This window comes from Oncorhynchus tshawytscha, linkage group LG12 (genome assembly GCF_018296145.1).
Source record: "Oncorhynchus tshawytscha isolate Ot180627B linkage group LG12, Otsh_v2.0, whole genome shotgun sequence".
Lineage (NCBI taxonomy): Eukaryota > Metazoa > Chordata > Actinopteri > Salmoniformes > Salmonidae > Oncorhynchus > Oncorhynchus tshawytscha.
In genome coordinates, this window is record NC_056440.1 from 13,248,435 (window position 1) to 13,264,246 (window position 15,812).

The window sequence follows — 15,812 nt, forward strand, 5'->3', positions numbered from 1 at the left end:
GAACTCCTTCAAGACTGTTGGAAATGCATTCCTCATGAAGCTGGTTGAGATAATGCCAAAAGTGACCAAAGCTGACAACAAGGCAAAGGGTGGCTACTTTGAAGTATATAAAATATAGTTTGATTTGTTCAACATGTTTTTGGTTACTACATGATTCCATATGTTATTTCATAGTTTTGATGTCTTCACTATTATTCTACATTGTAGAAAATAGTAAAAATAAATAAAACCCCTTTATATATTTAAAAAAATATATTTTCCTTTACTATTTCCCCTAACCTTACCACCCCTCCCCTAATTGGAGTAAACTAATGGACACAACACTTAGGCTTCTACTTCCAGCTTATACACACTACATACATTTTAAGGACACAGCGGTGTTTGTCAGACCATGAGACATCTCAAAGATTTGGCCTACAAACTAATATGACCCCTCTATGTAAAGATGAGACTCTCACGAACACAATGATGTTCTCCGTTTTGCTCTTGTGGGGGTCATCTGAAGGTAACCGGTACCGTTAAAAAACGTAATGGAAGCATGTAAGTAGTTTTGTGCACCCAAAAAATAAGGGGTCAAATGTGCCCCGAAAAAGTAAAAAATCTTGAACTTTATTGTATCTCCTAGATAATGAACAGACTTCAAAACCTCATTCCTTATCCTTATGATTTACTTTTTTACTGTATTTTGTTTGTCATAAATGTGTTATTCAATGCGTTTCTATGGGCTATAGTAGTAAAGGTCAAATTCAATATTTTATCAAATTTTTACATTTTTTTTACAACTAAAGGGGTCCTAAAATGTTATATCAAATAGCTAAATGGTATGTGTCACGACTTCCGCCGAAGTTGGTTCCTCTCCTTGTTCAGGCGGCATTCGGCGGTCGGTGTCGCCAGTCTTTGAGCCATCATTGATCCACTTTTCATTTTCCATTTGTTTTGTCTTGTCTTCCCACACACCTGGTTTCAATTCCATCATTACATGTTGTGTATTTAACCCTCTGTTCCCCCCATGTCCTTGTCCGGAATTGTTTATTGTAAGTGCTTGTGCGCGTTATGTCTGGTGTGCGACGGGTTTTGTACCCATTATAGTTTTGTTTACGGTGATTTTTATTATTAAACTGCGCCATTGTATCACAGTTTTTGCTCTCCTGCGCCTGACTTCTCTGCCGCCAGTACGCACCCCTTACAGTTTGACCATCTTAAAACAATTCCAAAAGTTAGCTTAGAGGAACCCCTCCCCCCAGCGGTTTAGACTTTTAGAGATTAAGCATGCAATAATCATTACAATATATAGAAATGCTGTGTACTAACCAAGAGGGACATATTACAGTGTTATTACTATGTAAATACATTGCTGTATTCTTTACTTACAGCTGCTCTACTTTTGTATAGGAGTTGGCAGTCTTGGTTTGACTTTGTTGCTGTGTTTCTTTCAGATATTCATGGAACTATAAGCTACATGGGAAATACTTAGTTTCTTTTCGATAACTTATGCATGCATTATTTCATGTCTTTGGGGTAAATGATCTGTTTCAAAAACTGATGGCCAGTGTGATATTTCAAAAGGTTACGCTGTGTCGGGCTCAGCGATTGTTTCGGCTGATTTATATTTATATAAAGAAGGGTTGTGGTTGTCAGTGATAACAAATGCTCTTGACAAATACCTGGGCAGGGTGCCATTTGGAATTCATTTAACAGGCAAGGAAACGATAAAGCCCCCTGTCTGGGCTCCAGTCGGTAAATCACATAACAGATACAATGAATTACACAGGTGAAGTAGTCCCCTCTAAAGAAGAAACAGCACCACCGCAGACCTGGATTCAAGTACTATTTCAAATCATTTCAAGTACTTTAGATGTCCAATAGAATAGTCCCAAAACTGCATACACTGCCCATCTGGTACTCTAGGTAAGCTAGAAGAAATGCTCATCGTATTTGAAATATTTCAAATAGTATTTGAACCCAGGTCTACACCACAGACTACAGATGTAGGATCTTATTTTGATCACCCTGTTGCAGGAGAACTTTCCTGCAATGCAGGATATTTTAAACTTGTAGTGTATTTGAGGTTTAAAAAGGATTCTGAAGTTTGTAATTTTCACTTTTCACTAGATGATTTTCCCCCATGAAAAACGTATCAACACCTACAAAATTGTCCATTAATTATAATCCACATAATTCATATTTCCTGTTGCTTCAGGATTATTTTCCTGCTGTAGAAAACTGGCTCAAATTAAGATCCTACATCTATCTGTATGTTTATTTACTAGAGCCCAGCATTCCATCAACTGACACAATATTTCAAGCTCACTTCCCCAGAACGCCACCATTCTGTCCTTTAGGAAAGGATAGTGCAGCCAGCCATAAATGGAGTAAAAAAACAAGATCTTACATTTACATCTCAGGTTTCATCTCTATGAATTTATCCTGAGATTATTCAAGGCAATCCATTTCGATCATAAAATGACCCTGAGGAGAGGAGAGAAGAGAGCACAAGCCGGAAGAACTAAACTTGCCAGGCTTACCTTCTGGACCATCTGAGGCAGGCCCAGCTACTGTTCACATAGCCTCTTCCCAAGAACCAGGAGTCTGGCAAGACATACTAGGATAGACAGACCCATTCTGTCTTGTTAGACTAGGATAGACAGGCCCATTCTGTCTTGAGAGACTAGGATAGACAGGCCCATTCTGTCTTGAGAGACTAGAATAGACAGGCCCATTCTGTCTTGAGGGACTAGGATAGACAGACCCATTCTGTCTTGAGGGACTAGGATAGACAGACCCATTCTGTCTTGTGAGACTAGGATATACAGGCCCATTCTGTCTTGAGAGACTAGAATAGACAGGCCCATTCTGTCTTGAGAGACTAGGATAGACAGGCCCATTCTGTCTTGTGCTAAGTACCAGGAAATCTGCATTCTCTTATAACCACAAGTGGAGACAGCTTATAGCTGAATCTAGATATTCTCCATATACCCTGTCATCTTTGATTAAGACATGGTTCTGGAATGTCATGTCATGGTTCTGTCAGTGACTAATTGATTTCACGCTTTGTAACAAAGGGACACAAAATAAAAAAATTATTAGAAGTGCTTTCATAACTTTTGTGTGCATCTACAGATGTAGGATCTTAATTTGAGGCAGTTTGCTACAGCAGGAAAATAATCCTGCAGCAACAGGAAATGTAAATTATTATGTGGATTATAATTAATGGACATTTTTGTAGAGGTTGATAGCTAAAAATGTTTGTTTTTTCCAAAGTGGAAATGGCAAACTTTAGAAGCCTTTTTAAACCTCAAAATTCCATGTACAGACATTTACTGTAGTTCCATGATATTCCCATCTTTCCACAAGATAGTGCTTCAGTTCCAACTAGCTAAGCAAACCCATACATGATGCACCCTTGTGTTTGAATACGTATGTGATGTGTGGATATGGGGATATGGATATACTGTATTTTGTTGAGAGTGATAGATGAAAGGGTTTAACCATGGGTTCAGAACAATAGAGGGCTACCTTCTGTTGACATTCAAGCAGTACACCCCCCACCCCCCCAAAAACACACACACCCCAATGCAATTGCTCCATAAGTATTGGGCCTCGCCTCTCTGGTCTGTCTATTGGTGTGTTAGGGTTCTCTCTCTCTCTTTCTGCCTCTGTCTCTCTCTCGGTGCCATGCAGCTTCACTCCATGGCGAGCTCTGAGCAGAGAGAGAGAGAGAGAGAGAGAGAGAGAGAGAGAGAGAGAGAGAGAGAGAGAGAGAGAGAGAGAGAGAGAGAGAGAGAGAGAGAGAGAGAGAGAGAGAGAGAGAGAGAGAGAGAGAGAGACGCTCATTATGCGGTTTAGAGGAGAGAGCAGGGCAGGCACTGGGAACATCCCACACACTTCCACACCAGGCAGCATAGTGTTGCACGAGGCTGTCAATGACAGCAGTCAAGCGGGTGTGTGCCTTGCCCTCCGGCTCTGTGAATAAGTGCCAGTGTGCCGGCTGGCTCACAGATCCCTGCTCCCTGTCGTGTGTGTGTGCGGCTCCAGGTGGCAGCTAGTACTCTGCTTGGGGCAGAGGGGGAAGGCTTTACCAGGCTTTACAAGCTGTGTGTTGTGTGGTGGGACTGGGTACTGTGACAGCAAACATTCCAAACTTTCAGCCTGGCCTCAGAGCCATACAAAACATACTTTATGTATTTCCGAGCACCTCCAAGATGGATGATGCACTCTTAGAAACAAGGTGCTATCTAGAACATGAAAGGGTTATTCAGATGTCCCCATTAGAGAACCCTTTGAAGAACCCTTTTTGTTTCCAGGTCAAACCCTTTTCACAGAGGGTCTCTACATGGAACCCAAGTGAGTTCTATCTGGAACAAAAAAGGGTCTCCTATAGGGACAGCTGAAGAACCCTTTTGCAACCACTTCTAAGAGTGTACCTATTAATTGTCTAGTTACTTTAGACAGGAACGAAAGTAGGGAGGTTGGTCGGGGAGGATGGGTGGGGGTAATCCGCGACAGTCTAACAATTCAAAGCGGTTGCGTCTTCAAGCCAATGTAAATTCTCCCCATAATTCTCCTTTGTTGTTAGCTGAAATAAGCAACCTGGTCTCAGAAAAAGACATATAATAATATCAGCCTCAAAGATGTATGGTAAATTATGTCATCCAATTCGTATGCTATTATTTGGCCAGGTAAGACGTATGATACTATACATCCTATACTTCGAGAAAAACTATTCAGTTCAAAATGTAACCTAATATACAGTATCATACTAAATGGTGCATTACAGATATATGTATAGAATAATACGAATTGCCCTGAGACCACAGTGAAACGTTCGATATCTCTGTAAAATGAATCAATAAAGATTGTTTGGTTTTGTTCCTCCAGGAGGATGGATGGATGTACTGTACGGATGGATCCACAGATTGGGAAAGAAGACAGATGTAACTGACAACCAGTGTGTGTCAGCGAGGTGGGGTGAGTTGCCTCTATCGTACCACACCTCCTTGTCCAGAACTCTCACAGAGATATTAGCACTTCAGCTTATATGAACAATGTTGGTCTGGGTTAAGTGATGAAAGAGTTATATACAGTGCCTTCAAAAAGTATTCACACTCCTTTACTTGTTCCACATTTTGTTGTGTTACAACTGAATTTACTATTTATTAACTTGAAATGTTGTGTCACTGATCAACACACAATACCCCATAACGTGAACCTGGAATTTTGTTTGTAGCACATTTTAGAAATTAATAAAACATTTAGAGCTGAAACTTCTTGAGTCAATAAGTATTCAACCCCTTTATTATGGCAAGCGTAAATAAGTTCAGGAGTAAAAATGTGTTTAACAAATTGCTTAATAAGTTACATCGACTCATTTGGTCTGTTCAATAATAGTGGTTAACATGATTTTTGAATTACTATTCCATCTCTGTACCCCAGAAATAGAATTATCTGTAAGTTCCCTCAATCGAGTAGTGAATTTCAACCACAGATCCAACTATAAAGACGAGGAAGGTTTTTAAATGCCTCGAAAAGAAGGGCACCAATTGGTAGATGAAAAAAAGAAGCTGAATATTCCTTTGAGCATGGTGGATATTAATTACACTTTGGATGGTGTATCAATACACCCAGTCACTAAAAAAGATACAGGCCTCATTCCTAACTTGCCAGACAGGAAGAAAACTGCTCAGGGATTTCACCATGAGGCCAATGATGATTTTAAAACAGTTACAGAGTAAAGGCTAGGCATCCCGCTAGCGGGACAACTTCCGGTGAAACTGGAGGGCGTGCAATTCAAATAAATAATCATACAACTTATGGATAGTAAACCTTTAGGTACATACAAATGTCTTATCGGTTAAAAGCTTAAATTCTTGTTAATCTAACTGCATAGTCCGATTTACAGTAGGCTTTACAGTAAAAGCATGCCATGCGACTGTTTGAGGACAGCACCCCACATCAAAATATTTTTCCACCGGCACGGGTTTCAGAAATTCACAAATAGCGATTAAATATTGACTTACTTTTTGAAAATATTCCTCTGATTTGTCATCCAAAGGGTCCCAGCCACAAGATGTAGTGTCATTTTGTTAGATAAAATCCTTCTTTATAACCCAAAAAGTCAATTTAGTTGTCGCCATCGATTTTAAAAATCCACTCGTTCAACGGGGAAAGAAATCCAAAATGCTACAGCTAAACTTTGTTAAAACAAGTCAAAATATGTTTCTATTTAATCCTCAGATACCCTAAAATTTAAATAAACTATAATATTTCATACAGAAATAAGTATGTTCAATAGGAAAACGATATTAGCAGGTACGTTTCCTCTTCATCGCGTGCGCATACACGAATTTCCAAGTCTGTGTCCCTGTGTCAATACTCATTATTATTCCTCATTTTGGAAGAAACAAGCCTGAAACCTTGAAAATAGACTACTGACACCCAGTGGAAGCCATAGGAATTGCATACTGGGAGCTACATTACATTTTTTCCCCCATACGTTCCATTGGAAGAGCATGTGCTCTCAAAATAAAAATTCTGGTTGGTTTTTCTTTGGATTTTCTCCTACAATATCTATTGTGTTATAGTCTCCTACATTATTATAACATTTCTACAAACTTCAGAGTGTTTTCTTTCCAATGGTACCAATTATATGCATATCCTGGCTTCAGGGCCTGAGCAACAGGCAGTTTACTTTGGGAAGTTAGTCAGGTGGAAATGGGTTTTTAAGTAATACTGAAAAAAATGTGTCAAAGAAATGAACTTTTTGTCCTGAATTCAAAGCGTTATGTTTGGGGCAAATCCTACACAACACATCACTGAGTACCACTCTTCATATTTTGAAGCATTGTGGTGGCTGGATCATGTTATGGGTATGCTTGTCATTGCCAAGAACTAGGATGTTTTTGGGGATAAAAATAAAACAGCTATAAACACAGGCAAAATCATAGAGGAAAATGTGGTTCAGTCTGCTTTCCAACAGACACTGGGAGACGAATTCACGTTTCAGCAGGACAATAACCTAAAACACAAATCCAAATCTACACTGGAGTTGCTTACCAAGAGTGGCCTAGTTACAGTTTTGACCTAAATCGTCTTGAAAATCCATAGCAGGACTTGAAAATGGCTGTCTAACAATGATCAACAATAAACTTGACAGAGCATGAAGAAATGTTAAAATAATAATGTCAGGATAAGTCGTAATTGGGTGAGGTTGTAACTGATCATGTCAGGATGAGTCTTGACTGGGTGAGGATGTAACTGATAATGTCAGGCTGAGTTGTGATTGGGTGAGGTTGTAACTGATCATGTCAGGCTGAGTTGTGATTGGGTGAGGTTGTAACTGATCATGTCAGGCTGAGTCTTGACTGGGTGAGGTTGTAACTGATCATGTCAGGCTGAGTCTTAATTGGGTGAGGTTGTAACTGATCATGTCAGGCTGAGTTTTGACTGGGTGAGGATGTAACTGATAATATCAGGCTGAGTTGTGACTGGGTGAGGATGTAACTGACAACCAGTGTGGTTCAGCTGGGGAGGAGCCTCTTTCTGTCCTGTGTCAGGCCCTTGTCTAACAACACACAGACCCTCGTGAAGTCCCACTCCTTAAGTTCTGCAGTATATCAACAATAAAGTGTTGGAGGATCAACAGTATACAACATTCAAGATGTTGTGTTCAAGTACTGTATCTGTATTTTGGCAGAGTATGTCGGAAGCGACAGATCTGTGGATTTTTTTCATTATTAAAACTTCTACAGACATGCAGAGAGATAAACACTTACCAACCAATACATGCAGAGAGATAAACACTTACCAACCAATGTATGCAGAGCGATAAACACTTACCAACCAATACATGCAGAGAGATAAACACTTACCAACCAATACATGCAGAGAGATAAACACTTACCAACCAATACATGCAGAGAGATAAACACTTACCAACCAATGTATGCAGAGAGAGATAAACACTTACCAACCTATGTATGCAGAGAGCTAAACACTTACCAACCAATGAATGCAGAGAGATAAACACTTACCAACCAATGAATGCAGAGAGATAAACACTTACCAACCAATACATGCAGGGAGATAAATAATTACAAACAAATGCATGCAGTGAGATAAATACTTACAAACCAATGCATGCATGCAGAGAGATAAACGTTTACCAACCAATGCATGCAGGGAGATAGACACTTACCAATCAATGCATACAGAGCACACACACAGACCTAAAGTACAAACACTAGTGAAAAGATTAGGATTACTTACACAAAAACCTGCTGCTTGCACAACATGCAGCCAGACATATACACACATGCATACAAATAAACCCATATACCCTCACATAGGGACATGTCTTCCCAAATACCCTCACATAGGGACATGTCTACCCATATAGGGATTGATAGAGTAGCCAACGGCTTCAGACATTTCAGTGGTCTGTTCAAGGTCTATTTGAAATCTCCCTCGACATCCCTACACAGACTCTCAGCCTAGCAACCTGCTTTAGCATGCTCCTCTCTGTCAGAGTCTGTTATTCCCGCTCTCTCCCAGTCTACCTCCTCCCTCTTTCAGTTTCCCTTCTTACCCTATTCCCCACTTCCCTCCCTCTTTTTCTCCTCATCCCCACAGCATGTTTCTCTGTCGGTTTCTCCCTTCCTCCTCCCAAACTATTTTCTCTCTCTTCATCTTGCTCTCTCCTCTTTCCCCCTCCTTCCCCTTTCTCAATCTCCCTCCTCTTCTCTCTCCATCTTACCCCTGTCCGTCTCTCCCTTACCTGTTCTTCCCCCTATCTCTCTATTTTTCTCCCTATCCCTCCCTCCCTCTCCCCCTATTCCTCCCTATCTTAAGCAGTGTCCTGGCTCCTTCTTATCTCCAGTCTCCATGTAGTGACGCCAACCATGACCAAACACACCATGACCAAACACAGAGACTGCAGTCTTCTCTCTCTTTGTCTTTCTCTCACTCTTTATCTCCCCCTTCTCTCTATTGATCTCTCTCTCTTTCACTCTCTCCTTCTCTCTCTCTCTTTTCCTCTCCCTTCATCTCTCTTTCTCTTTCTCCCGCTGTCTCTGTCTCACGGTCAGTCTAAAGAAATCAAAACTAATGCCCTCAACTAGTCTTTGAATTTAATGAATGGTTGGTACCCTTCCCACCGTACCTGTTTCCGGAGTTGGATATCTACAAATGTAGGATCTTAATTTGACTTATTATTGTCACAGCAAAAGAATCCTGCAGAAACATAATGTTGCTTCTGGCAAAGGATGCCAACACATTGATGCAGCATTGAAGGTTTCCAAGAACACAGTGGCCTCCATCATTCTTAACATAATGTTGCTTGATCGGTGGTGAAGCTATTAGCTGGCCAAAAGTAGGCTACATATATATATATATATATATATATATATATATATATTATATATATATATATATATATATATATATATATAATATATACAAAATGCATTTTATTTCCATTTTATTTCCTCATTAATCTACACATAATAATCACAAAGCAAAAACTGTTTTGTAAAACATTTTTGCAAATGTATAAAAATGTCAAATAGAAATACCTTATTTACGTAAGTTTCCAGACTCTTTGCTATGAGACTCGAAATTGAGCTCAGGTGCATCGTATTTCCACTGATCATCCTTGAGATGATACTAAAACTTGCAGTAAATTCAACTGATTAGACATGATTTGGAAAGGCAACAACCTGTCAATAAGGTGAGGTGAGGTTAAAGGAATTGTCCGTAAAGCTCAGAGACAGGATTGTGTCGAGGCACAGATCTGGGTAAGGGTACCAAAATATTTCTGCAGCACTGAATGTTCCCAAGAGCACAGTGGCCTCCATCATTCTTAAATGGAAGAAGTTTGGAACCAACAAGACTCTCCCTAGAGCTGGCCGCCTGGCCAAACTGAGCAATCGGGGGAAAAGGGTCTTGGTCAGGGTAGTGACCAAGAACCTGATGGTCACTGCAGAGTTCCTCTGTGGAGATATGAGAACCTTCCAGAAGGACAACCATCTCTGCAGCACTCCACAAATCAGGCCTTATGGTAGAGTGGCCAGACGGAAGCCACTCTTCGGTAAAAGACACATGACAGACCGCTTGGAGTTTGCCAAAAGGCACCTAAAGACTCTCAGACCATATGAAACAAGAATTTCTGGTCTGAACTCTTTGGCCTGAATGCCAAGTGTCACGTCTAGAGGAAACCTGGCACAATCTCTATGGTGAAGCATGGTGGTGGCAGCATCATGCTGTGGGGATGTTTTTCAGCAGCAGGGGCTGGGAGACTAGTCAGGATTGAGGGAAAGATTAACGGAGCAAAGTACAGAGAGATCCTTGATGAAAACCTGCTCCAGAGTGCTGAGGACCTCAGAATGGGGCAAAGGTTCACCTTCCAACAGGACAACGACCCTAAGCACACAGCCAAGACAACACAGGAGTGGCTTCATGACAAGTCTCAGAATGACCTTGAGTGGCCCAGCCAGAGCCCGGACTTGTACCCGATCAAACATCTCTGGAGAGACCTGAAAATAGCTGTGCAGCGACGTTCCCCATCCAACCTGACAGAGCTTGAAAGGATCTGCAGAGAAGAATGGGAGAAACTCCCCAAATACAGGTGTGCCAAGCTTGTAGCGTTATACCCAAGGAGATTTGAGGCTGTAACCGTTACCAAAGGTGCTTCAATAAATTAGGGTCTGAATACTTATGTAATTGTGTGATTTTATTTATTTATTTTTTGTAAACATTTCTAAAAACCTGTTTTTGCTTTGTCATTTCGGAGTACCATGAACCACTGAATGACTTATGAATACGATATTTCATAGATAGCTTATCTGCCGTTGATTCATCAGAATTTTATCTATATCCCCATTACTGGGAAAAAATGTATGGAAAGAGGCAAAACAGACTCCCCAGTTGAAAAGAAACCCTATCACCACCACCCATTGTAGGCTGTGGAACACATAGGAAGAATTATTGACAAGTATCCGTCTCCATCGAACCAATAGAAGATATTATGTGAGAATCATGTTTCCAGATGAATGGTGAAACATTGCAATCTGGTGCTACAGAACCTGCTATCTGCAGTGGGGAGACACAGCAAATAAATGTCTGACTTCAGCGCCTGTCAGCAGCCAAGCCGATACCTTTTGAGTCTGTATCAAAACATAATTATGACACCCATGCATACATTATTGCTACCAGGCTTTCTATCATACCCAAACAACGTGAGCCCTGGGAATATAAATAACAAACACACATTTTTATCTATCTGTACTGGAAGTAATTAATTATTGAATCCAGGTGGAGACAGACCGGAGAATTTTCCTCTGGGTTTACACTGCCATCTAGAGGTGAACTGAGGTGTGTGTGTGTGTGTGTGTGTGTGTGTGTGTGTGTGTGTGTGTGTGTGTGTGTGTGTGTGTGTGTGTGTGTGTGTGTGTGTGTGTGTGTGTGTGTGCTCGCGCGTGCGTGCGTGTGCGTGCATGTGCATCCGTGTGTATACTTGCCTGCGTCCATGTCTGAATGGAAGAAATATCAGGAGCAGTGAAATATCAGTACCCAAGGATGCTGGCCCATCCTGATTTGGTGGCTGGATGTTGTTCCTTCCAGGGGAATGTAGCCTGGACGATTGTTCCCGGTGCCATGGTGTGTCGGTCGGGGCCCAGGCTGCCTGGCCGTCCCAGCGGTGCTCTGGTGGAGTGGAGTGTGCCCAGGGCTGCTACGGGCCCCTGCGTCTGGCAGCTGCATCGCCCTCCAGATGGTCCCTGGAATTATGAGTAGGTACAGTGAGTAGACACACACATACACACATAGAGAGAGAAAAACACACACACACACACTCACAGCAGCCTTCCAGCTCACTGCCCCTGTCAAGGCAAGAAGCCATGCATGAAGTTTTATCAGCTTGTCAACACCAGCAGAGTGATTATCCCTCGGCGGTGGAGAGGCACTGCAGATAGATTTTTCTCATTTTTGGTATCTGGTAACAGCTCAACAGTTTCCGGCCTCCCCTGGCGTGCTGATGTCTCTCTCCTGTCTGTGGTGTGGTCCTCCCTGTCCCTGACACCTTTAAGACTACCTCGCTCCCTCTCTCCCCTGACATTTTGTCACCAGGCACAAGGATTCTTTCTGTATTGTTAACTACTCCCCTTCCCACTCACACCATCACTGCCACCTTCCTCTCTCTGCAGATGCTTTGAGTCAAGGTTTTTGTTAACAACAGGCATGCTCTCCCTGGTATACATGCACAAGTGCGCATGCACCCACACACTCAGCCCCACACATGCAACCACCTCCCCTTGGCACCGGCTCTTCCAACCTGTTGTTGTGCCCAGACTAATGGTTGTTGGTGTTTAATGCTGGCAAGGCTTGAGATGTCACAGGTTGAGCAACTTCCCAGATAGCAGGAACCGGCAGCCATTTTAACTTCCGTCCCCCCTACATGCTTCTCCAGTCTGCATTTAGTTGTTGGTTGGGTGTGTTTGAGTTTGAGAAAACAGGTATAAGATTGCAGGAATGAGTTAAAAAGTCACTGATGCTGGTGCTTTGGCCACTCTCCTCTATGAACCTCTCCTCTCCTGTAGCTGAGACTCATAGAGAGCGGCCGCTGCACCACACAGCACAGCACCGACAGGAAAGGAAACTTTTAATTGGCTACACGAAGCACAGCTGTGTTTTGTTGTTCTCTAGAAAAAAAAGGAAAATCTATTTGCCAGAAGTGCAGACTGCAGTAATACTGAGGCAACACCTGAAACTAATACCAAACAGAAACATGTGTCCCAAATGGTTCCCTATACCCTTATAGTGAACTACTTGGTCCTGGTCAAAAGTCGTTCCCTGTATAGGGAACAGGGTGCCGTTTGGAACTAAACCTATGGATTTACTGAAGCACATTCATATCAGAGCTATCAATCAGATTTTATCTGAAGCACAGGGGACCGTTTATCTGTAAACCAAGGGAGGAGTAGAATCCCTCCTTCCTCTAAATAGTATCAGCATCATCGTCTGTTCTGAGATGGAACATCATAAATATGCTTATTCATTCAGTGTGACTGGTGTTGCAGAGGGTGGAATGTTTTACAGATTCCTGTTCCAATCAGTCAACTGTGGATACGTCTCAAATGGCAAACTATTCCCTATAAAGTGCACTACTTTTGACCAGGCCCCATAGGGTTACGTTCAAAAGTAGTGCACTATATAAGGGGTAGGGTAGGGTGCCATTTGCACCATTTTACTAATCATTATTCAGATGGGATTGGTTTTATTCACCCTCCCTCTGAGCTTTACTGTATAAACGGTTTACAGGGGGGTGCTGTGAGGCTTTTTGTTATTTTGTATTATGTATGCCGCCCCCTGGACAGTACTTGAACAGTCCCAGAGTCCCCCACAATAGGCTTATGACTGCAGACGGAGGAAGTGCTATTTTATTTTTCCTTTCCTTTTTCTCTGGCTCTCTGGGATTCACTTCACGGTCATAAAGAAAATGAAATCCACCTGAATGGGGCCTTTTGGGTAATTTGCATGCCAGTAGTGCTTTGAAATGGAATGAGATATGACACGACAATTTAATTACGGCTTCAGGAGGGCTTCACAATTGTCTTCCCTTATAGAATAAATATTGAATAAAGGATTCTCTCTTGCTTTCCTTCTCTCTGCCTCTGTTCCTTCTCTGTCTCTGCCTCAATTCCTTCTCTCTCTCTGCCTCAATTCCTCCTCTCTTTCTGCCTCAATTCCTTCTCTCTCTCTCTCTCTACCTCAATTCCTTCTCTCTCCCTCTGCCTCAATTCCTTCTCTCTCTCTGCCTCAATTCCTTCTCTCTCTCTGCCTCAATTCCTTCTCTCTCTCTCTGCCTCAATTCCTTCTCTCTCTCTCTGCCTCAATTCCTTCTCTCTCCCCCTCTCATTTTTTAAATATATATCTCTGCAAAAACACTCTCTCTCTGCCTCAATCCCTCTCAATATTGTCTTTCTCTCTACCCCTACCTCAAAAAAGTTTTCTTTCCCTCTCTTTTTTTCTCTCTCTCCTCTCTTTTCCACCCCCTTGTCTCCATCTCTCTCCACTTCACTTCCCAGTCAGTCCCTCCACTCAGTATTCAGTAAACACCAGGTGATGGTGATTGGTGATGCATATCGTGCTGTGGGGGGGGGCAGCTCAGAGACCTGCTTTGAGAGGTCCCACATTCATGAGTTTCCACCCAGGTCCTGGCCAAGCTGAATGTGAGGTTACCACAACTCAGTATGCATACCCACGCTCCCCACCATAATGACCTCTGAAAATACACACCATTTCCAAAGCAATAGGCTTTAGAAAATGTAAATGGAGACACTCGGGGCATGGGCACACCTTTACAGCAGAGGGGAGCCAAACCAGTGGGGAGGAGGGCTGACAGTGTACGCGTACGTGTGCACGCATTAATGTGTTTGAGAGACTTCACACACAGCCTCCCTTCATCCGCCAGCAGGCAGTGTGTGGACTCTGACCCCTCCGCTCCTCCGTTACCCCCGAGGGTCCATTGGGTCAGCCTCTTAGAAAACCTCACCTCTCTGAGAGTCTCTGTGAGAGCTTCCCCACTGAGAGGAATAGGCCTGCTTAGGAATTCACTGCCCATGTTTAACCACCACCGCAACTCAGAGAAAATGAAGGAGAAGAAGAAGAGGAAGAAGCATTATCTCAACAAAGTTTGGCATCATTGAGTCAAATGAACATCTGGTCGCCTCCACTCATAGTGCGTTGACTGAAAGAGTTGTCAACATATTCTTATTCGCTTCTACTCACTTAAACGACTATTCTCAGGACCACACACACTCACCCACACGCACACACACACACACACACACACACACACTACAGACAGGCCATTAGGGCACATCCTCTTTCAGGGTCCTCAAACTTCCATTTTCTAATGGCTCACTCATGTGAATCATTACAATATAGCCTTAAGAAGGGGTGACAGCGCTTGCCAGCTTGACGCATTGTTAACACCATGTCACAGAGTGAGCGGAGACAGAGCTTCATCCCAAATGGCGGCCTATTCCCTACAAAGTGCACTACTTTCAACCATGGCATGGAGCAATGGTCAAAAGTAGTGCACTATGTAGGGAATAGGCTGCCATTTGAGATGCAACCAGGACCTGCCAGAGGATTAATCCGCCTCACAACACAGAAGGTCAGGGGCCGTCGACGTCGCGCTGCAATTCTAATCAGATGCCTACCAACGCTGACAGTCAGTACAGGCAGGAAGGAGAAATTAATATTACACAAGTCGTCTATTTTCATTCCTCTTCTCTTTTTTTCTTGTCCAGTGAATGATTCATGTGTCATGAATACATTAACGGTGTAGCATAGCCGAAAGAGGAAGAATGGAAGATTGAAAGAAAGACAGAGAGAGAGAGAGATTAGGCGAAAGATTTGAGGCGATTAGGCAGCGAGTCCACGGGGATCTTGCAAACAAGCTCGTTTCGACAACAGCAATCTCTGATTCCATATTTCTATCAATTTTCGAAGGCTTCTGTTGAGATACTGTGTTTGGATCAGTTTCCATCTCAGTGTGTGTGTGTGTGTGTGTGTGTGTGTGTGTGTGTGTGTGTGTGTGTGTGTGTGTGTGTGTGTGTGCCAATGGTTTACCATAATGAGATGAACACCTCCCAGCACTAACCCTTAGCCGTGATTGAAGGCTACAGAAGGGCTGGGAAAAAAGGATGAAAAAGGATGACAGATTTAATTGTTTCAATCTAATTGGACTGCATGGAGATGGTATGTGTTGCCAGGCGAATTCCATGCCTTGCATGTTAACATACAGTATATGC

At 42.5% G+C, this 15,812-nt stretch overlaps 1 protein-coding gene across 1 annotated transcript in view; it reads right to left on the bottom strand.

Annotated features, from left to right (window-relative positions):
* Positions 1 to 14,614, bottom strand: part of LOC121847897 (collagen alpha-5(IV) chain-like) — a 122,638-nt gene extending 108,024 nt beyond the window's left edge. The window contains exon 1 of the mRNA XM_042331156.1: positions 14,407 to 14,614. Coding sequence (XP_042187090.1) covers positions 14,407 to 14,614 — 208 coding nt within the window. The remainder of the gene's footprint in view (positions 1 to 14,406) is intronic.
* Positions 14,615 to 15,812: the final 1,198 nt, after the last annotated feature.